The sequence below is a fragment of the Heterodontus francisci genome, chromosome 1 (genome assembly GCF_036365525.1).
Source record: "Heterodontus francisci isolate sHetFra1 chromosome 1, sHetFra1.hap1, whole genome shotgun sequence".
NCBI lineage: Eukaryota > Metazoa > Chordata > Chondrichthyes > Heterodontiformes > Heterodontidae > Heterodontus > Heterodontus francisci.
In genome coordinates this window covers 96,628,578-96,652,302 of record NC_090371.1, presented here as the reverse complement: position 1 = coordinate 96,652,302, position 23,725 = coordinate 96,628,578, and the positions used below count along the sequence as shown (strand labels likewise).

At 43.1% G+C, this 23,725-nt stretch overlaps 1 protein-coding gene across 1 annotated transcript in view; it reads right to left on the bottom strand.

Annotated features, from left to right (window-relative positions):
* LOC137356463 (uncharacterized) overlaps window positions 1-23,725 on the bottom strand; it is a 109,692-nt gene that overhangs the window by 70,449 nt on the left and 15,518 nt on the right. The window contains exons 4-5 of the mRNA XM_068022599.1: window positions 21,882-22,154; window positions 7,422-7,602 (exon numbers count right to left, since the gene is read on the bottom strand). Coding sequence (XP_067878700.1) covers window positions 7,422-7,602; window positions 21,882-22,154 — 454 coding nt within the window. The remainder of the gene's footprint in view (window positions 1-7,421; window positions 7,603-21,881; window positions 22,155-23,725) is intronic.

The window sequence follows — 23,725 nt, the reverse complement described above, 5'->3', positions numbered from 1 at the left end:
ATACTTGAACATATTAGCCTTGAAAAGGAGGAATTATTAGCTGTATTAGCGTGCTTAAATGTGGATAAATCCCCAGGCCCAGATGAAATGTATCCCAGGCTGCTAAGTGAGGCAAGGGAGGAGAAAGCAGGGGCTTTGACACAAATTTTCAAATCCTCTCTGACCACAGGAGAGGTACCAGAGGACTGGAGGACAGCAAATGTGGTACCATTAGTCAAGAAGGGTAGCAGGGATAAACCAGGTAATTATAGGCCTGTGAGTCTAACATCAGTGGCAGGGAAATTATTGGAAAAAATTCTGAAAGACAGGATTAATCTCCACTTGGAGAGGCAGGGTTTGATCAGGGATAGTCAGCATGGCTTTGACAGGGGGAGATCATGTCGAACAAATTTGATTGAATTTTTTGAGGAGGTAACTAGATGTGTAGATGAGGGTAAAGCAGTTGATGTAGTCTGCAAGGCTTTTGATAAGGTCCTACATGGGAGATTGGTTAAGAAGGTAAGAACCCATGGGATCCAGGGCAATTTGGCTAATTGGATTCAAAATTGGCTTAGTGGAAGGAGGCAGAGGGTGATGGTTGAGGGTTGTTTTTGCGAATGGAGGCCTGTGACCAGTGGTGTACTGCAGGGATCGGTGCTGAGATCCTTGGTGGTGTCGTAAATAGTGAGGAGGAAAGCCTTAGATTACAGGACAATATAGATGGGCTGGTAAGATGGACAGAGCAGAGGCGGATGGAATTTAATCCTAAGAAGTGTGAGGTGATGCACTTTGGGAGGACTAACAAGGCAAGGGAATATACAATGGATGGTAGGACCCTAGGGAGTACAGAGGGTCAGAGGTACCTTGGGGTGCTTGTCCATAGATCACTGAAGGCAGCAGCACAGGTAGATAAGGTGGTTAGAAAGGCATACAGGATACTAGCCTTTATTAGCCGAGGCATAGAATATAAGAGTAGGGAGGATATGTCAGAGCTGTATAAAACGCTAGTTAGGCCACAGCTTGAGTACTGTGTACAGTTCTGGGCACCACACTATAGGAAGGGTGTGATTGCACTGGAGAGGGTGCAGAGGAGATTCACCAGGATGTTGCCTGGGCTGGAGCATTTCAGTTATGAGGAGAGACTAGATAGGCTAGGGTTGTTTTCCTTGGAGCAGAGAAGGCTGAGGGGGGACCTGATTGAGGTATACAAAATTATGAGGGGCATTGATAGGATAGATAGGAAAAAACCTTTTCCCTTAGTGGAGCAGTCAATAACTAGGGGGCATAGATTTAAGGTAAGGGGCAGGAGGTTTAAAGGGGAGTTGAGGAAATATTTTTTCACTCAGAGGGTGGTTAGAATCTGGAACACACTGCCTGAAGGGGTGGTAGAGGCAGGAACCCTCACAACATTTAAGAAGTATTTAGATGAGCACATGAAATGCCATAGCATACAAGGCTACGGGCCAAGTGTGGGAAAATGGGATTAGATTGGATGGGTGCTTGATGGTCGGTGCAGGCACGTTGGGCCGAAGGGCCTGTTTCTGTGCTGTAAAACTCAATGACTAGATCTAAAATAGCCTGTCCTCTAGTCGGTTCCTCAACATACCGCTCTGGAAAACCATCCCTAACACACTCCAGAAACTCGTCCTCCACAGCATTAGTGCTCATTAGGTTTACCCAGTCTATATGCAGATTGAGATCACCCATGATTACTGTATGTAGTCCAGGTCTTGCTGCATATAGACACGGACTGCCTCAGCATCTGAGGAGTTGCAAATCATACTGAAAATCGCACAATCATCAGCAAACATCCCCACTTCTGACCTTATGATGGAGGGATCGCAATTGATGAAGCAACTGAAGATGGTTGGGCCTAGGACACTATCCTGAGGAACTCCTGCAAGAATGTCCTGGTACTGAGACTATTGGCCTCCAACAACCACAACTATCTTCCTTTGTGCCAGATATGACTTCAACCAGTGGAGAGCTTTCCCTTGATTCCCATTGACTCCAGTTTTGCTAGGGCTCCTTGATGCCATACTCGGTCAAGTGCTGCCTTGATATCAAGGGTAATCACTCTCACCTCATATTTTGAGCTCAGCTCTTTTGTTGTTGTTTGTACCAAGGCTGTAATGAGGTCTGGAGCCGGGATGGACTGGCAGAACTGAAACTGAGTGTCAGTGAGCAGGTTGTTCCTGTGTAAGTGCTGCTTGATAGCACTGTCGATAACACCTTCCATCACTTTGCAGATGATCGCGAGTAGACTGATGGGGTGATAATTGGCTGGATTGGATTTGTCCTGCTTTTTGTACACAGGACAGACCTGGGCAATTTTTCACATTGTCGGGTATATGCCAGTGTTGTAGCTGTACTGGAACAGCTTGGCTAGGGACATGGCTAGTTCTGCAACAAGTCTTCAGTACTACTGCCGGGATGTTGTCAGGAACCATTGTCTTTGCAGTATGCAGTACCTTCAGCCATTTCTTGATATCATGCGGAGTGAATCGAATTGGCTGAATACTGGCATCTGGGATGCTGGGGACCTCACAAGGAGGCCGAGATGGGTCATCCACTCAGCACTTCTGGCTGAAGATGGTTGGAAATGCTTCAGTCTTTTGTACTGATATGCTGAGCTCCTCCATCATTGAGGATGGGGATATTTATGAAGCTTCCTCCTTCTCCAGTTAGTTATTTAGTTGTCGACCACCATTCAGGATGGGATGTGGCAGGACTGCAGAGCTTTGATCTGATCTATTGGTTGTGGGATTGCTTAGCTCTGTCTATTGCATGCTGCTTTCGCTGTTTGGCATGCATGTAGTCCTGTGTTGTAGTTTCAACTGGTTGGCACCTCATTTTTAGGTATGCCTGTTGCTGCTCCTTGCATATCAGCCTCCACTCCACATTGAAGCAGGGTAGAACCCTTGGCTTGATGGTAATGGTAGGGTGAGGTATATGCCAGGTCATGAGGTTACAGATTGTGGTTGAATACAATTCTGCTGCTGCTGATGGCCCACAGCACTTCATGGATGCCCAGTTTGAGCTGCCAGATTGGTTCTGAATCTATCCCATTTAGCACGGTGGTAGTGCCACACAACATGATGGAGGATTTTCACAAGGATTGTGCAGTGATCACTCCTACCAATACTGTCATGGGCACGTACATCTGTGACAGGTAGATTGGTGAGGACGAGGTCAAGTATGTTAGTTCTTGTTGGTTCCCTCACCACCTGCCACAGGCCCAGTCTGGCAGATATGTCCTTCAGGACTTGGCCAGCTCAGTCAGTAGAGGTTCTTCGAGCCACTCTTGGTGATGGATATTGAAGTCCCCCACCCAGAGTACATTCTGTGCCCTTGTTACCCTCAGTGCTTCTTCAAGTGGTGTTCAACATGGAGGAGTACTGATTCATCAACTGAGAGAGGGCGGTAGGTGGTAATCAGCAAGAGGTTTCCTTGCCCATGTTTGACCTGATGCCATGAGACTTCATTGGGTCTGGAGTCGATGTTGAGGACTTCCAGGGCAACTCCCTCCAGACAGTATACCACTGTGCTGCCACCTCTGATGAGTCTGCCCTACTGGTGGGACAGGATATACCCAGGAATGGTGATGGTGGTGTCTGGTATATGGGATGTAAGGTATGTTTCTGTTAGTATGACTGTGTCAGGTTGTTGCTTGACTAGTCTGTAAAACAGTTGTCCCAATTTTGGCACAAGCCCCTTGATTTAGTAAGGAGGACTTTGCAGAGTCAACTGGGCTGGTTTTGTCATTGTCGTTTCCGGTGCCAAGGTTAATGCCTGGTGTTCCATCCGGTTTTATTCCTTTTCAACTTTTGTGTACAGTTCTGGTCACCACACTATAGGAAGTATGTGATTGCACTGGAGAGGGTGCAGAGGAGATTCACCAGGATGTTGCCTGGGCTGGAGTATTTCAGCTATGAAGAGAGACTGAAAGGGCTAGGGTTGTTTTCCTTAGAACAGAGAAGGTTCAGAGGAGACATGATTAAGGTATACAAAATTATGAGGGGCATAAATAGGGTAGATGGGAAGAATCTTTTTCCCTTAGCGGAGGTGTCAATAACCAAGGGGCATAGATTTAAGGTAAGGGGCAGGAGATTTAGAGGGGATTTGACACAAAAAAATTTCACCCAGAGGGTGGTTGGAATCTGGAACACACTACCTGAAGGGGTGGTAGAGGCAGGAACCCTCACAACATTTAAGAAATATTTAGATGAGAACTTGAAAGGCCATAGCATACAAGGATACGGGCCAATGCTGGAAAATGGGATTAGAATAGATAGGCTTGATGGCTAGCACAGACACGGAGGGCCGAAGGGCCTGTTTCTGTGCTGTATAACTCTGTGACTCTATGACTATTTGTATACTTCATTCAAGATTCTTCATTAAAATTGCTTAATTTAGTAATTTTTTTTACAGAAATATAACACAAAAAGAAAAACATTCTACCACATTGTTACACTTTCAGACACAAAATGGGGAATAGTTTAGAGATTAAAAATGCATATAGTGATAATATGGATGCTTCTCCAAATCAATGAAACCAAAACCTGCAAAACATAGTCTATCTATAGCAGCTGCAAGTTGTAGATGGTTTGAATAGAGGTGAGAAAAGGGGCAATGCAAAGGAAGAGATAGTGTGAAATGTTTAGATCTGATAAATCCAATACGCACGTAGTTACATCGTTAGGGAATGGCATATCAGAGCAGAAGCATTTGCCTTACAATGCCAGAATTAATCAAACTTCAAATGAGATTCTCTGTTTTTTTTGATACCTGATGCTACCCTATCTAATCCAGCTAGTTGATGATCTAAAAGCATATTTGAAAGTTTCATAGTATAAGTTACACTGGTATGGGTGAAGTTGTCACCTTGTACTGGTTTAACTATTGCAACTAAATATTTCATAATGCATTTTAAATGATTACGGGGGCTGCATTGTTTTATCGCTCCTGAGAACTCAGAACAATAGAGTAGAGTGAGCGTGAGCGACGGGTAGCAAGATTTTAAAAAAACTAAAATTATCATCCGCTTGATTGGAGTAAGTGTTAACAACAGTAAGTGAATTAATAATAAAAGTATTAGCACTATGAAGGAGGCATTGTTAGATCTGGTGCTAGGAAATGAGGTGGGCCAAGTGGAACAAGTGTTTGTGGGGGAATACTTGGATAAGAGTGGTCATTGTATCATAAATCTTAGATTAACAATGGAGAAGAGCAAGAAACAATCTAAAGTAGAACTTCTAAATTGGAAGAGGGCCAACTTCAATGGAATGAGAGGGGATCTAACCAGGGTAAAATGGAACCAAAAACTGACAGGAAAAACTATAATGGAACAATTGGTGATCTTTAAGGAGGAGTTGTTTCAGGTGCAGGTGAGGTACATTCTAACAAGGTGGGAAGGTGGGGGAACCAAGACCATAGCTCCTTGGATGACGATGGAGATGGAAAATGCGTTGAAAAAGAGGGTATAGGATGCATTTCAGGTGAATTCTTCAAGCAAGAGCTGGGCCAAATATATTAAGTTGAGAAGGGAGTGAAGAAGAAAATAAGACTGGCAAAGAGAAAATAGGAGAATAAAATGGCAGTTAACATAAAAAGGAGCCCAAAAATCTTTTACTGGCATATAGATAGTGGGCCGAATTTCAGCGGCGAGCTTCAAAACTGGCGTGGCGCATGCATGAAATGTGCACCACGCAGCCACCGTGATACTTCGTACGGCAGCTCATTAATATGGAGGGGACAGAACGCCTGCCCCCATGATGTAGAGCAGACAGATGTTCGGTCCCCAGCAATGCGTCTGGCGCCACCGCACAGGCCATTCTTAAAGGGCTTCAAGCCCTTACAAGTCATTTAAATTTTTAAAGAGAACTGCAAGTTGCATTTAAATTTAAACATTCAATAAAAGATCAAAGCCCATATTCCACTCCTCCCCAATGACCAACCAGGTTATTTATTCCCCTCTCCCCCCTGAAAAATCTTTTTTCCGGTCCCGAATGTTCACCCTCAAACTTTAATATCTTTGACAGAGGTGTGCAAGATTATGATAGGTTTAGATAAGGTAGACAAAGTAAAGCTTTTCCCATTAGTTGATCGTACAAAGACTAGGGGACACTGATTTAAAGCTATGAGCAAGAGCTATGCAGGGGGAATGCGAGGAAGAACTTTTTTTTCTGCAGTGTGCAGTAATGACCTGGAACTTGTTACCCACAAGGGTGATGGAACTGGAGACGATGAATGACTTCAAAAGGAATTTGGATGGGCACTTGAGGGAAATAAACTTGCAGGGCCACGGGGATAGAGTGGGGGTGGGGAATGGAACTGACTGACCCGATGGGCCGAATGGACTCCATCTGTACTATAATAACTCTGTGGGTTGAATTTTATGGAGGCCGCAGGAGTTCTGATGCCAGGCCAGAAGGGCGGGAGTTACTCCGCCTCAGCCATTTGGGGGCCCCGGCCGCATTTTACGCTGCTCAGGCAGTTAACTGCCTGGCGACAGGGTTCCTGCCCTTTTATGGATGGGTATCTCATCTCTAAGAGCTACCACTGGGCCACTGCTGGGATTGCATCCACTAGAAGAGGCAAGACCAGCCTCAGAAGCAGGTTAAGTGGTGTCTGGTTTGCTGGGACCAGTCAGGCAGGCCTTGGTGAGTGGTTGGATTTGGGGTTGTTGAGCACAGGGTGGGGGGGGGGGGGGGGAATGGGTAGTGGTGGGGCTGGGGTGGCATTGGCAAAGGGGCAGCCTTTGCCACCGGGAAGCCCTCCATGGGACCCCCCCCCCCCCGCCCCCCTCAGCCTGCAGGGAGGCCGTCTAGTTCTACTGGGTGGTCTCCCCATGTGGCAGGGGTAAAATAGCAGCAGTAGGAAATTGGCTTGTGGGTGGGAAGGCCATCCTCGACCTTCCCCGCCCCTGACAAAATTCAATGGTGTCAGGAAGGCGACGATCACTCCACCCCCACCTTCCCTTGCCATTTTATGGGAACCCCACTCCCTGTCTGTCCCTAGAGGGCTGATAAAATTCAGCTCTATGGCTCTAAGAAAGCCTAGAGGTCACCAGCCAGGTCACATCACATCCAGCAGCTGTGGAGGTTGGCAGATGGAGAGGAAAATGGTCCTTGATATCAAAACGTAAATCAAGCAAAAACTAACAGGCATCAAGACTACAGGTGTCAGGCCTCAGAAAATCAAACTGTTCACCAAACTCGACGCAGTGCAATAGTTTATTCAGAAAGAAAATGACAAAGACTTATTTTGCAATTCATTGTGTTTACATTATTCCATTTTATAACATTCAGTGGTGGATAGTGACAGAAATTAATTATATAGATATTAAATGGGTAGAATGTAAAACATCAAAAGATTGTTTATCAAGCAAACTAGTGCCATGTATGGCGGAGGAAACATTGCTTTTCAAGAACAACTCTATCTATTGTTTTGAGTTTTAACTGTCATGGTCTCATTTATCCATTTCAGAAATGTTTCAGATAAAAGAGTATAAATGCCAGGTTTTTTAATTTTTCCACAACCGTCTCCTGCTGAAACAATGCCCCTGTATATATTATTTCTTCTGAACATGGTTATGCATATTAGTGGACCACCTGAATCACCCTGAATAAAGTAAACAAAAACAATGTCAGTAGAAAGGTACATAATTTCAAATTTCATTAAAAAATTCGAATTTGGAAAATAGTAATTTATCCCCCTTGGCGTTGAATGCTGGGAGTCACGACCAAGTGTAGTTTTGAGGGGATGATGGTGAGGTTAGGAGTGGAGCACAAGAAATATGTTAATGGTGTGTGAAAAGTCAAAAGCAGAAATATAAAAATATTACACGTGTAAATATCAAAGAGCTAATAACAAAAAGGATCTACATGAATATGTATAAAAATTATATAAAGACTTGACATGAAAAATTTAAAATTGTTAACCTCACATCAACATAAAAACACCAGAATTTCTTATGTGTTCAGCTGATCAGCCACCCTAACTTCAGCGGAAGATTGGTGGAAACTTAAGAAAGAACATAAGAAATAGGAACAGGACGAGACCACATGGCCCGTCAAGCCTGCCCCACCATACGTACGATCATGGCTGATCTTGGGCTTCAACTCCACTTTCATTCCCACTCCCTATATCCCTTGCTTTCCTGGGAGACCAAAAATTTCTCTATCCCAGCCTTAAATGGAACATAAGCTACCCTCTGGAGTAGGGAATTTCAAAGATTAACAACCCTTTGAGTTAAGAAAGTTCTTGTCATCTCAGTCCTAAATGATTTTTCCCTTATCTTGAGACTGTGCCCCGTGTTTTAAATTCCCCAGCCAGTTGAAATAATATCTCAGTGTCTACCCTGTCAAGTTCCCTTCAGAATCTTGTATGTTTCAAGGAAATCACCTCTCATTCTTCTAAACTCCAGAGACCCAATTTACTCAGTCTCTCATCATAGGACAAGCCTCTCATCCCAGGAACCAATCTAGTGAACCTTCATTCTACTGCCTCCAGTGTAAATATGTCCTTCCTTAAATATGGAGACCAAAACTGCAAACAGTATTCCAGGTCTCATCAAAACCCTGTACAATTGTAGCAAGACTTCCTTATTCTTATACCCCAATCCCCTTGCAGTAAAGGCCAACATGCTTGCTGTACCTACATGCTAACTTTCTGTGTTCCTTGTACGAGCACACCGAAGTCTGTCCGAATATCAACATTTACATGTTTCACACCTTTTAAAAAATATGCTTTTCTATTCTTATGATTAAAGTGAATAACCTCTCACTTTCTTACATTATACTCTATCTGCCACCTTGTTGCCCACTCACTTAACTATATCTTTTTGCAGCTTCTCCGTGTCCTCCTCACAGCTTGCATTTCCACTTACCTTTGTATCATCAGCAAACTTAGAATACAATTCTCTCTGTCTCTTTGTCTAAGTCACTGATATAGATTATAAATAGTTGAGACTCAGTTGATCCTTGCGGCACTCCACTAGTCACAGCCTGACAACTTGAAAATGCCCCATTTTATGCCTACTTTTTGCTCCTGTCTGTTAACCAATTCTCTATCCATGAAAATATATTACCCCAACTCCATGAGCCCTTATCTTGCCTATTAATCTTTTGTGTGGTACCTAATCAAATGCCTTTTGGAAATCCAGGTATACTACATCAATTGTTCCCCTTTATCCTACTAGTTACATCCTCAAAAAACTCCAATAAGGTTGCCAAACATGATTTTCCTTTTGTAAACCATGTTGACTTTATCTGGTCATACTATGATTTTCTAAGTGCATTGTTAAGACTTCCTTAATAATAGATTCCAGCACTTGCCTGACGACTGTTGTCAAGCTAACTGACCTGTAGTTCCCTGTTTTCCCTCTCCCTGCTTTCTTTAATAGCGGTGTTATTTTGCTAACTTCCAAACTGCTGGGACTGTTCCAGAATCCAGGGAATTTTGGAAAATCATAACCAGCGCATCCACTATCACTGCAGCTATCTCTTTTAGAACCCTAGGATGTAGGCCATCAGGTCCCGGGGATTTGTCGGCTTTTATTCCCTTAGGCTTCTCCAATACATTTTCTTCTGATATTAATTACCTTCATTTTAACACTTTTTAGCCCCTCTATTTCTGGTATGCATCTTGTGTCTTCTATTGTGAAGACAGATACAAAATATTTGTTCAATGTGTATGCCATTTCCTCATTCCCCATAATAATTTCTCCTGCCTCTGCTTCTAAGGGGCCAATGCTCAGTTTAGCTACTCTCTTCCTTTTTATATACTTGTAAAAGCTTTTACAGTCTGTTTTATATTCCTGGCTAGTTTATTCCTGTATTCTATTTTTTCCCTTTTTATCAACTTTTTGCTGGCCCTTTGCTGGTTTCTAAAACACTCCCAATCCACAGACTTCACACTATTCTTTGCAACTTTGTAAGCCTCTTCTTTTAATCTAATACTATTCTTATCTTCCTTAGTAAGCCACAGATGAATCTTTCTTGCTGAGCTTTTATTGTTCAGTGGACTGTATTTTGTTGAACATTTTAAATTGTTTCTTTAAATGTTTCCCACTGTTTATTTAGTGCCATACCTTTTAGTCTGTGTACTCAATCAACCTCAGCCAGCTATCTCCTCATACCTATGTAATTGGCTTTGTTTAAGATTCTTGTTTGAGTTTGGAGTATTTTGCTTTCAAACTTAACATGGAATTCAATTACATTATGATCACTATTTTCCAGTGAATTTTTTTACTATAAAATTACTAATTAACCCTGCCTCATTACACAATACCAGATCTAAAATAGATTTATCTCTAGTTGTTTCCGCAATATATTGCTGCAGGAAACTGTCATAACAACATTCCAAAATTCATCTTCTAGACCACCCTTGCCAACTTGATTGGTCCAATCTATATGAAGATTAAAATCCACCACAATTTCTTGTTTAATGCTCTGTCCAATGGTATAACTACTGTTGTCTACCCAGGGTTCCAAAGTAATGGTGACTGATTAGCTGAACCCTCAGGAAATTTCCAATGAAAAAACCTATAACAAAAATACAAGAATGTTAACCAATATACAACTGTAACAAAGCTAGAAAAATATCAACATACATGAAGACATAAAAGTTTTATAGCAAAGAGATAAGAATTTAACTCCACTCTAGGTTATATGAAACCAAAACTCTACAAAACATAGCCTATCTACCCATCTAAAAGTTGTATGTGGTTTGAGTAAATGTGAAAAAATCAATATGAGGTGAGAAAAGAGACACGCAAAGGAAGAGGTGGTGGGAACTGCTTAGGTCTGACTGACTATTTACATGTTTAGAGGATTGCATGTAATTGCAGAAACACTTGTATATTTTTTTTTGTATATTTTAGAGATACAGCACTGAAACAGGCCCTTCGGCCCACCGAGTCTGTGCCGACCATCAACCACCCATTTATACTAATCCTACATTAATCCCATATTCCTACCACATCCCCACAATTCCCCTACCTATACTAGGGGCAATTTATAATGGCCAATTTACCTATCAACCTGCAAGTCTTTGGCTGTGGGAGGAAACCGGAGCACCCGGCGAAAACCCATGCAGTCACAGGGAGAAGTTGCAAACTCCGCACAAGCAGTACCCAGAATTGAACCCGGGTCACTGGAGCTGTGAGGCTGCTGTGCTAACCACTGCAATGTCTGAATTTATCAAACTTGACATGAGATTCTTCAGTTTTCTGATATCTGATGCTACCCAAATCCAATCCAACCCAGTTGTTGATCTACAAACATATTCAAAAGTAGAGTGTAGAGGTGTGAAATTGGGCTCGGTAGTGCTGATTGGTGCTGTTCAGGGACCAAAATGCATTCATCACACGTACACACACTCCTGCCGTTGTATCAAACCACAATGAAGTCTAAGAAAAGGAATGAAACCAGAGGGACGACCCGACATTGACCTAGGCACTGGAAACGACAACGGCAAACCCAGTCCTGTCGACCCTGCAAAGTCCTCCTTACTAACATCTGGGGGCAACGACCTGTAAGTATTGTCATACTTACAGAATCATACCTTAAAGACAATGCCCCTGACAACACCATCACCATCCTTGGGTATGTCCTGTCCCACCAGCAGAACAGATTCACCAGCAGTGGCGGCACAGTGATATACAGTTGGGAATTACTCTGGCAGTCTTCAACATTGATTCCAGACGACATGAAGTTTCATGGCATCAGGCCAAACGTGGGCAAGGAAACTGCCTCTTGCCCCACCTTAGCTGATGAATCAGTGCTTCTCCATGTTGAACACCAACTGAGGGTAGCAAGGGCGCACGCAGAGTGTACTCTGGGTGGGGGACTTCAATGTCCATCACCAAGACTGGCTCAGTAGCACGACAAGTGATTGAGCTGGCTGGGTCCTAAAGCTGCTAGATTGGGTCTGTGGCAGAGGTGAGGGATCCAACAAGAGGGAAGAGCCTCCTTGACCTCATCCTCACAAATCTACCTGTCGCAGAAGCATCTGTCCATTGGTAGATGTGACCACTGCACAGTCCTTGTGGAGACAAAATCCTGTCTTCACACCAAGGATACTCACCATCGTGTTGTCTGGCATGACCACAATGCTAAATGGGATGGATTTTGAACAAATCTAGCAACTCAAAACTGGGCATTCATAAGGCACTGTGGGTCATCAGCAGCAGCACAACTGTAATCAACCACAATCTGTAATCCCATGGCCCAGCATAGCCCCAACTCTACCATTACCATCAGGCCGGGGGACCAACCCTGGTTCAATGAAGAGTGCAGGAGGACAGGCCAGGAGCAGTACCAGGCATACCTCAAAATGAGGTGTCAGCCCGGTGAAGCTATAACACAGGACTACTTGCGTGCCAAACAGCGTTAGCAGCATGCAATGGAGAGAGCTCAGCGATCCCACAACGAATGGATCAGATCTAAGCTCTGCAGTCCTGCAATATCCAGTCATGAATGGTCATAGAGTCATAGAGAGATACAGCACTGAAACAGGCCCTTCGGCCCACCAAGTCTGTGCCGACCAACAACCACCCATTTATACTAATCCTACATTTAATCCCATATTACCTACCACATCCCCACCTTCCCTCAACTCTCCTACCACCGACCTACACAAGGGGCAATTTACAATGGCCAATTTACCTATCAACCTGCAAGTCTTTGGCTGTGGGAGGAAACCAGAGTACCCGGTGGAAACCCACGCAGTCACAGGGAAAACTTGCAAACTCCGCACAGGCAGTACCCAGAACTGAACCCGGGTCGCTGGAGCTGTGAGGCTGGTGGTGGGGGACAATGGTGGTGGACAATTAAACATCTAACACATCTAGGTTCCACAAAATCCCCATCCTCAATGGTGGGCAGCCCGGCACATCAGTGCAAAAGATAAGGCTGAAGCATTTGCATCCACATTCAGCCAGAAGTGCCAAGTGGATGATCCAGCTTGGCCTCCTCCTGAGGTCCCCAGCATCTCAGATGCTAGTCTTCAGCCAATCCGATTCATTCCATGTGATATCAAGAAACGGCTGAAGGCACTGGATACTGCAAAGGCTATGGCCCCTGACAATATTCTGTCAATAGTACTGATGACTTGTGCTCCAGAACTAGCTGCTCCCCTAGCCCAGCTGTCCCAGTACAGCTACAACACTGGCATCTACCCGGCAATGTGGAAAATTGCCCAGGTATTTCCTGTCCACAAAAAGCAGGACAAATCCAACCCTGCCAATTACTGCCGTATCAGTCTACTCTCGATCATCAGTAAAGTGATGGAAAAGGTCGTCGACAGTGCTATCAATCGGCAGTTGCTCAGCAATAGCCTGCTCACTGACGCTCAGTTTGGGTTCTGCCAGGGCCACTCAGCTGCTGAGCTCATTACAGCTTTGGTCCAAACCTGGACAAAAGAGCTGAACTCAAAAGATGAGGTGAGTTGGTTGGAGTCATACCTAGCATAAAGGAAGATAGTTGTGGTTGTTGGAGGTCAATCATCTCAGCTCCAGGACATCAATGCAGGAGTTCCTCAGGGTAGTATCCTAGGCCCAACCATCTTCAGCTGTTTCATCAATGACCTTCCCTCCATCATAAGGTCAGAAGTGGGGATGTTTGCTGCTAATTGCACAATGTTCAGCACCATTCGCAACTCCTCAGATACTGAAGCAGTCCATATCCAGATGCAGCCAGACCTGGACAACATCCAGGCTTGGACTGATAAATGGCAAGCAATATTCATACCGCACAAGTTCCAGGCAATGACTATCTCAAACAAGACAGAATCTAACCATCTCCCCTTGATGTTCAATGGCATTACCATCACTGAATTCCCCACTATCAACACCCTGGGGTTACCATTGACCAGAAACTGAACTGGACGAGCCGCATAAATGCTGTGGCTACAAGAGCAGGTCAGAGGCTGGGAATTCTGCGGCAAGTAATTCATCTCTCTCCACAATCCCTGTTCACCATCTACAAGGCACAAGTCAGGAGTGTGATGGATTCCCCTCCACTTGCCTGGATGGGTGCAGCTCCAACAACACTCAAAAATCTCGACAGCATCCAGAACAAAGCAGCCCATTGGCAACCCATCCACCACCTTCAGCATTCACTCCCTTCATCACCAACACACAGTGGCATCAGTGTGTACCATCTATAGGATGCACTGCAGAAACTCACCAAGGCTCCTTCAACAGCACCTTCCAAATCCATGACCTCTACCCCCTAGAGGGACAAAGGCAGGAGATAAATGGGAACACCACCACCTGCAAGTTCTTCTCCGAGCCACACACCATCCTGACTTGGAACAATTTCGCCGTTCCTTTACTGTCACTGGGTCAAAATCTGGAACTTCCTTCCTAACAGCACTTTGGGTGTTCTTACACCCCAAAAACTTCAGCAGTTCTAGAAGGCAGCTCACTACCACCTTCTCAAGGGGAATTAGGGATGGGTAATAAATGCTTGGCTAGTCAGCGACATTCACATCCAATGAACGAATAAAAAAAATTCTCGACATCAGTCAGCATGCAAAATTGATTAGATGCCAATGGTGCCATTTTGGAGCTCAAACTTCCAGCTAATGCCCTGTCTTTACCTTGCACAACTGAATATGTGTTTGGCAGCAGGAAGGACCCTGTCTGCAACCCCTCCCCTCCCAAACAGTGCTCTTTAAAGGAATCATCAACTACCTACAGGTTAGTTGCTGGTTAACTTCTTCTGGCTGTTGCTTCAATTCTACATGCATTTGGTACTTTCTATACTTGTTTCAACCTGCAAAAGTCTATAGGGAGTGGCAGATGCTGATTTCAAGGTTTCTGCACAAACCAGTTGCTCCCACACATGGCTTCAGTAATTGGCATTCCCCTTGGAATACAACATGCCTGGGAGAATGAGCAGAGGGCAGGCACAGGGCAAGCTGCTGGAAGAGGGAGGAGGAGTGGGAGAAGGGCTCACAGCAGGAGGCCATATCCTCTCAGGGTGTTCAGGGAGAAATTGTACTGCCTGAACCTCAGTGAGGAACAATATGTGAGATGTCTGCATTTCAGTAAAAACGTCCTCGCTGAAATCTGCCACCTGCTGCAGCCACAACTGCAACCACAGAGCAGGGCAAGGACTGCATTGCCAATGGCTGTGAAGGTGATGGTAACAGTAACGATCAGAGGCAAGAGGATGAAGAGGAGGAACTGGAGGAATGAGGTGTCAACCGAAACAACCACTTTCTGGCCAGGCTATCCATGAAGAACTAATTTGAGTGTGATACCAGTAACCGCAAGCCAGATGCTCCATTATCCAACTGTCCCAACCACCTTATGTGGATTAAGAACGTAAGAACATCAGAAATCAGAGCAGGAGTGGACCTTGTGGCTCTACGAGCCTACCGTCCCATTCAATACGATCATGACTGATCTTCTGTCTCAACACCACTTTCCTGCCTGCTCCCTATATCCTTTGATTCCCTGAGAAACCAAAAATCTGTCTATTTTCGCCTTCAATATATTCAACAATGGAGCATCTACAATCCTCTGGTGCAGAGAATTCCAAAGATTCACAACCCTGTAAGTGACGAAATTTCTCCTCATCTGAGTCCTAAATGATCGACCTTTCATGCTGAGACTGCACCCCCGTGTTCCAGATTGCCCAGGAAAAACAACCTCTCAGTGTCTAACCTGTGAAGCCCTTTCAGAATCTTGTATGTTTCAATGAGACCATCTCTTATTCTTCTAAACTCCAGAATATAGTCCCAATTTACTCAGCCTCTCAACATAGGACAACACCCTCATCCCAGGGACCAATCCAGTGAATCTTTGCTGTACCGCCTCCAATGCTAGTATATCCTTTCTTAAATGGAACGCAAAACTGCACACAGTACTCCAAGTGTGATCTCACCAAAGCTCTATACAATGATAACAAGCCTTCCTTGTTCCTGTACTCCAGCCTCCTTGCAATAAAGGCCAACATGCCATTTGCCTTCCTAACTGCCTGCTGTACCTGCATGCTAACGTTTTACGTTCTTTGTACGAGTACGTCCAAGTCCCTCTGAATATCAACATTTACATGTTTCACACCTTGTAAAAAATATTCTACTTTTGTATTCTTACTACCAAAGTAGAAAATCTCACACTTTCCCATGTTATACTCTATTTGCCATGAGGTGATAGCCAAAGTTCTAATTTTTGCATTCCGTACATCTACAACATTCTATGTTAGCAATCTGCCAAGGTTGTAATTATGCTGAAGTTTTTACTTTTCATTTTGCCATTAGAACTTTGGCTATCACCTCATGCTTGTTGCCCACTCAATTTGTCTATATCCGTTTGCAGCCTTTTTGTGCCCTCCTCACAGCTTGCATCCCCACCTAGCTTTGTATCATCAGCAAACTTGGATACATTACTATCAGTCTCTTGCTAACTCATTAATATAAATGGTAAATTGATGAGGTCCCAGAACTGATCCTTGTAGCACTCCATTAGTTAAAGCCGCTGACTTGAAAATGCCCCATTTATCCCTACTCTCTGCTTCCTGCCAACCAATCCTCCTTCCATGCTAATATATTACCTCAAATCCGGGAGCTCTTATCTTGCATATTAACCTTTGTATGACACCATATTGAATGCCTTTTGGTAATCCAAGTATACTACATCTACTGGCTCCCTTTTAACTACCCTACTAGTTACATCCTCAATAAACTCATAAATTCGTCAAACACAATTTCCCTTTTGTAAAACCATGTTGACTTTGTCTAATCATACCATGATTTTCTAAGTGCATTATTAAGACTTGCTTAAGAATAGGTCCCAGCAATTCCTGATGACTGATGTCAGGCTAACTAGTCTGTAGTTCCTTGGTTCTTTCTCCCTCCTTTCTTGAATAGCGGTGTTACATTTGCTAACTTCAAATCTGCTAAGACCATTCTAGAATCTAGGGAGCTTTGGAAAATCATAACCATCTCTGCTGCTATCTCTTTTTGAACCCTAGGATGTAGGCCATTGGGTCCTGGGGATTTGTTGGATTTTAGTCCCTTAAGTTTCTCCAATACATTTTCTCTGCTGGTATTAATTACCTTAAGTTCCTTACTCTTACTAGCCCCTTAGTTACCCTTTAATTCTGGTATGAATTTTGTGTCTTGTGATGACAGACACAAAATATTTGTTCAACATCTCTGCCATTTCCTCATTTCCCATTATATTTTCTCTTGTCTCTGCCTCTAAGGTACCCATGTTTACTATAGCTACGCTTTTTATATCTTGTAAAAGCTCTTACAATCTGTTTTTATATTCCTGGCTAGTTTACTTTCATTTTTTTTCCATTTTTATCAACTTTTTGGTCACCCTTCACTGATTTCTAAAACACTCCCAATACTCAGGCTTACTACAATTCTTTGCAACATTATAAGTCTTGATTAAGTGGGTCATATTCCTTGACTGGCTTCCCAATGCACCAAACATTTTGTTGTGTATGCCCATCAAATTTCTTCTATAGCCCGCAGGATACAAGACTTCATCTGAGTCCTCTGCTGCTGCGTGAAGCTAATGAACAGTGTGTTTAGTGTTGGCTGAATGCAGAAACCACAAAGTTGGTGTGCTGCCTGCATTTCAAACCACAAGCACGGGTTAATCATGCATTGCAAGTCCTGCTGCTGCTTTTGGGGTTTTCCAGTTTAGCTCCATAAGTGTCATCATTGCCATAGTTTAACTGATGCTACCAACATGAAGTTACAATTTTGTTGCACTTTGTTATGTACTACAATGTGCAATGAGCAACAGCCAATGACAGCAGCACTTTCGCTGTTAATATGTTGCCACAGACACAAAAATGTAAAGACCCAGTAAGAAAAATATACAAACCTTGGCCGCACGTGTATAAAGGGTCAAGAGGAAAAATATAAAATATTGGCACCACACAGGATAAAGGACTATATAAATGCAGGTTCATTCTTTCTATCTTTAAACCGTGCCAGGTGCTTCAGAAAATGCTGTAGCTCAAATTTTAGAGCATTCATGAATTTGTTAAACTCTGATTATTTTCATGGAATAAAGTATTTCTCAGTGTGTGCTACAGAGTTTCTTAGGCATTTGAATGAGTCACAACTGCAATAACCTTGAAAAGACTCTCATACATGCTTTATTTTATAGTACAAAAGATATATTAGATTGTATATGTCCGCCTGGGGGAGAGGTGTACAATAGAATTTTAATCCTATTCTGGACAAGTCAGAATGGAGAAAATAATTTTTGATATATAGAACATAGAACAGTACAGCACAGTACAGGTCCTTTGGCCCACGATGTTGTGCCGAACCTTTAACCTACTCTAAGATCAAACTAACTACCTACCCTTCATTCGACTATCATCCATGTACATATCCAAGAGTCGCTTAAATGTCCCTAATATACTTGCTCACCCATAATAACAAGCGTCAAATAATTTTCCAGTGTGTTTCATGTTAGAAATTAGTTAGGTAGAATTACTAACAAATGCATTTCACCAATGCAAGAATTTACAAAATACAGAGATGACCTTTAATCTATAAACTGCATCACTAGGGTACTGATTGCTGCAGACAATAACTGTCACTAATAAATGGTTTAATTAATACATTTCTCAGTATCCATCAAAATGCAGATTTGAGCTATATGGAGTGGGGGTGAGAGTGAACATAGAACATAGAACAGTACAGCACAGTACAGGCCCTTCGGCCCACGATGTTGTGCCGAACCTTTAACCTACTCTAAGATCTAAGTAACTACCTACCCTTCATTCTACTATCATCCATGTACCTATCCAAGAGTCGCTGAAATGTCCCTAATGTATCTGCTTCTACCACCACCGCTGGCAGCGCATTCCACGCACCCACCACTCTCTGTGTAAAGAACCTACCTCTGACATCTCCCCGAAACCTTCCTCCAATCACCTTAAAATTATGCCCCCTGGTGATAGCCCTTTCCGCCCTGGGAAAAATTGTTTAACAAAAAAGACCTAACATTTTATGTGCAGAAATCTGGTCATATATAGATTTAGATTTTATTGTGGAAGGCATGGCTAAGTTAAATATAAACAGGGTCGGGAAAATGTTCAGAGAGATTGAGGTCTTTTGGATGAAATGTTAAACAGGCCCTGTCTTCCCAGGTGAATGTGAAATATCCCATGGCACTGTTCAAAGAAGAGCAAGATAGTTCTCCCCTGTTTTGGCCAATACATACCCCTCAACCAGCATCACTAGAAACAGATTATCTGGTCATTATCTTATTGGTATTTGTGGGTCCTTGCTGTGCGCATACTGGCTGCTCCATTTCCCTACATTACAATGGTGACTACATTTCAGAAAAGTACTTTGTGACTGTGAAATGCTTTGGGACACCCTGAGATTGTGCAAGGCTCTATATAAATGCAGTTTTCTCCTTTCTTCAATGGTCTAGGGCACAGCAATATCAGGCATCCTGGTCGGTCTCCAGGCCCAGAAAAAGATATGTCAGATGGGGTCCATTCTTGGGGGAGAGGACCCAGAATGGAAGCTGCTCGGGTTGTATTTGTGGAGCCTGGAGATGCAGTCCTGCTTCTCTGGGTTCCACAAGAATAAGTAAGTACTTACCCATGGACTGCTCTTTCAGCTGTATTGCCAGCTGATACTGGGAGGACTGTGCTCAGTGTGCTTTGCTTAATTGAGTCCTGAAACGGCATTGGAATTGGCATTAGAACCTGTATGACTGGCCTTGCCTACCTTTTCCAAGAATCTAGGCAAAATAGTGATGGTCACGACAACAGCAGGAATGGACGGTAATTTCTTCCCCATGACTTTTTAGAGTGCTAATACCCCTTTTCATTGGGAGACAGGCCTAAAAATAATGATGGGGTTTCTGCTTGGAAATGTAGACTTGGGCATCAGACTCAGGCAATAGACAAAAAACCTTAGCAAACAAACTGCTGTGCATGCTGGGGGAAGGTGGAGGGCATGTGTTGGCTCCTGGGAGTTTTGAAGGAGGAAGCAGTCGAACTCTAGGGTTGGGGTAATGGCTGCATGTTTCAAGAACCTGTTCAACCTCACCCAAATTTCCATATTATGAAGTGCTGTTGGCCTATGCCTATAACCTTTACTGCTTTCAGTCTTCATTCTCCACTCTTCTCACTGATCAATTGCGCTGGTAATTCCTCTGGACTGAGATGATTATCCAGCAGTTTCCCCATTGGCTGGGATGATTTACCAGGCTTTGGCTAAACTCCCACCTTGGCCACCATTCAGAGCCACTATCTCTATTGCCTCTCAATCTCTCCACTTTCCATTCTCCCTGTACTTCTCTCCCTTCTTCTCCCCCACTCCTCCTCTCTCTTCCCATTCCTTTTCCTGCTCTCCCCTTCCTTTCTCCTTTCACTCTTTCCTGCTGTCCCCCTCCCCACTATTCTGCTCTTCCCCTCACCCATCTGTCTCCTCGCATCTGCCTCTTCTCCGCCCCCCCACCTTGGTCCAATTATTCCTCACATCCTGTAACCCAACTTCAGCTGAATAGCACAGTTGGGGCTAGATTTCCATTTTCACCATGCATGCAAAGCCATGGGAGATAACTAGTTAAAACTAAATGTGACCTGCAGTACATGGCTTAGTTTAATTATTTTGCAGTCCAATTGACATTTGTTTATGTAGATTCTTTTTTGCCATGCTCTTTTAAAACCAACACATCTGATGATGGATCCCACCCAAGCTACTAACATCCTTAATTTTCAGATGCAGTCCATTTTTAGCATTGTCTGTTTTTATAACACATCAACTTGCTGATATTAGATTAGAGATACAGCACTGAAACAGGCCCTTCGGCCCACCGAGTCTGTGCCGAACATCAACCACCCATTTATACTAATCCTACACTAATCCCATATTCCAACCAAACATCCCCACCTGTCCCTATATTTCCCGACCACCTACCTATACTAGTGACAATTTATAATGGCCAATTTACCTATCAACCTGGAAGTCTTTTGGCTTGTGGGAGGAAACCGGAGCACCCGGAGAAAACCCACGCAGACACAGGGAGAACTTGCAAACTCCACACAGGCAGTACCCGGAATCGAACCCGGGTCCTTGGAGCTGTGAGGCTGCGGTGCTAACCACTGCGCCACTGTGCCGCCCATATATATGTTGGCTTATTTTGGTAAAAAAATTTAACCTTAGTAGGACTATTTAACTTGGCAGCATTGTTTTAACAGTAGTTAATCACAACAGTCATGCTAGGCCCCCACCTGCCAAGAATGAAGCACATTAATTTTGTCACAAACATTGATTTTAAACTATTACTGGAGTGAAGAAAGGACTTGTTAAACAGATCAGCCATGGCTGGAACAAACATTTGCATATTAACAGACAGTGTTTGGAAGCTCAAAGCAGCCATTCCCTGACATTCAACCCACAATAGACTTTTGATCACCAGTCATTGAAGGTGGGGGAACTTGCATTCCAGGTTGACTGTTAAGATGGCCGAATACACAAACGGACATGAACAAACCAGCTAGTCACATGACTAACCTGCTGGGCAACCTGAGTTTTTGAATTTGTACAAACAGTTTGGGCAGAAAGCAGAATGTTCCTGGACTGAGAAGATCTCTCCTGGCTGGCTCGCCACAGCCTCTCCTGTCTGCCTGCTCCCATCTCTTTCTCACAATCCTCTGAACCCACTGAAGACACATAGGTGAGAGAGGTCTAGGGTTTCCTTTCAGCCTTCACCTGGTCATAACACAACTCAGAGATTAATTTATCTTCAGAATAAAATCTTTGTGGTACCTGTTGATTGGTTCTCTCTACCAGTGTGTTAATAACAGTTACAGCAGTGCAACCACAGTCAGGAGTATTAATTACACTTTGAATTCAAGAAAACAGAAGGCAAAGGATTTTTTTTAACTTACCAGACATGAATCCTTTCTACCTTTTTTATCACCAGCACATAGCATGTCCTTTGTTATGTAGGGATTATAGTTGTAGTATGCTTTACTATTGCAGCGTTTCCTGTCAATGACGGCTACCTTTACTTCCCTCAAGGTATTGGATAGCTCAGCATTTTCAGGATTAGTTCTTCCCCATCCTGCGACAAAGCACTTGGTTCCAGATTTGACATCTTCTCTTGATTTAGGCAGCTTCAGGGTTGATACGTTCGTGTTCAGAATAGCATCATGGGCCAACTGTCTCAAATTAAGAGAAAATAGACTGGATTATTAGTTTTAATGCAAAATAAAAACTAAGTACCAAGAGAACTGATATCAGTTATTATTGACAAAACCTGCAGCACTGTGCTTGTTTAAGATTTGACATTATTCACTTGGCAACATCAGTTGGAAGTAAATTTGTTCTGAATAATAGTATCAAACTTAAACAAAAAGCATATAATTGAGGAAAGATGGGTGACAGGATAGAAGATTGGACAGAATATAAAAAACAGCAAAGAATGACTAAAAGATTGATAAGGAGGGAAAAAGTAGAGTATGAGAGAAAGCTAGCTGGAAATATAAAAACAAAAAGTAAGTTACTATAGATATTTTAAAAAGAAAAGAGTGAACAAAGTGAGTGTTTGTCCTATAGAAAGTGAGTCTGGGAAATTAATAAGAGATAATAAGGAGATGGCTGATGAATTGAACAGATATTTTGCATCAGTCTTCACAATAGAGGATACAAGTAACATCCCAGAAACAGCTGTAAATCAGGAAATGGAAGGGAGGGAGGAACTCAAGAAAATTACAAAACCAGGCAAGTGGTACTGAGCAAATTATTGGAGCTGCGGGCAGACAAGCCCCCAGGTCATGATGGACTTCATCCCAGGGTCCTAAAAGAAGTGGCTGGTGAGATACATGATGCGTTGGTTTTAATTTTCAAAAATTCCCTAGATTCAGGGAAGGTTCTGCTACTGGAAAATAGCGAGTGTAACTCCTTTATTCAAAAAGGGAGACAGAAAGCAGGAAACTACAGGCGAGTTGGCTTAACATCTGTCTTAGGGAAAATGTTTGAAGCTATTATTAAAGATATTATAGCAGGGCATTTAGAAAAATTCAAGGTAATCAGGCAGAGTCAACATGGTTTTGTGAAAGGGAAATCATGTTTAACCAATTTATTGGAGTTCAAATTAACATGTCCTGTGGATAAAGGGGAACTGGTGGATTTACTGCAGAAGGAATTTGATAAGGTGCCACATCAAATGTTACTGTGGAAAATAAAAATTGATGGTGTAGGGGATCACATATTGGCATGGATAGAAGATTGACTAGCTAACAGGAAACAGAGATTAGGCATAAATGGGTCATTTTCTGGTTGGCGAGATGTAATGAGTGATGTGCCACAGGGATCAGTGCTGGGGCCTCAACTTTTTACAATTTATATCAATGATTTGGATGAAGGGACTGAAGGTATGGTTGCTAAATTTGCTGATGACATAAAGATAGGTAGGAAACTAAGTTGAAGAGGACATAAGGAGGCTACAAAGGGATTATAGATAGGTTAAGTGAGTGGGCAAAGATCTGGCAAATGGAGTATAATGCGGGAAAATGTGAAATTGTCCATTTTGGCAGGAAGAATAAAAAGAAGCATATTATCTCAATGGTGAGAGATTGCAGAACTCTGAGATGCAGAGGGATCTGGATGTCCTAGTGCATGAATCACAAAAGGTTAGTGTGCAGGTACAGCAAGTAATTAGGAAAGCTAATAGAATGTTATCATTTATTGTGAGGGGAATTGAATACAAAGGTAAGGAGGTTATGCTTCA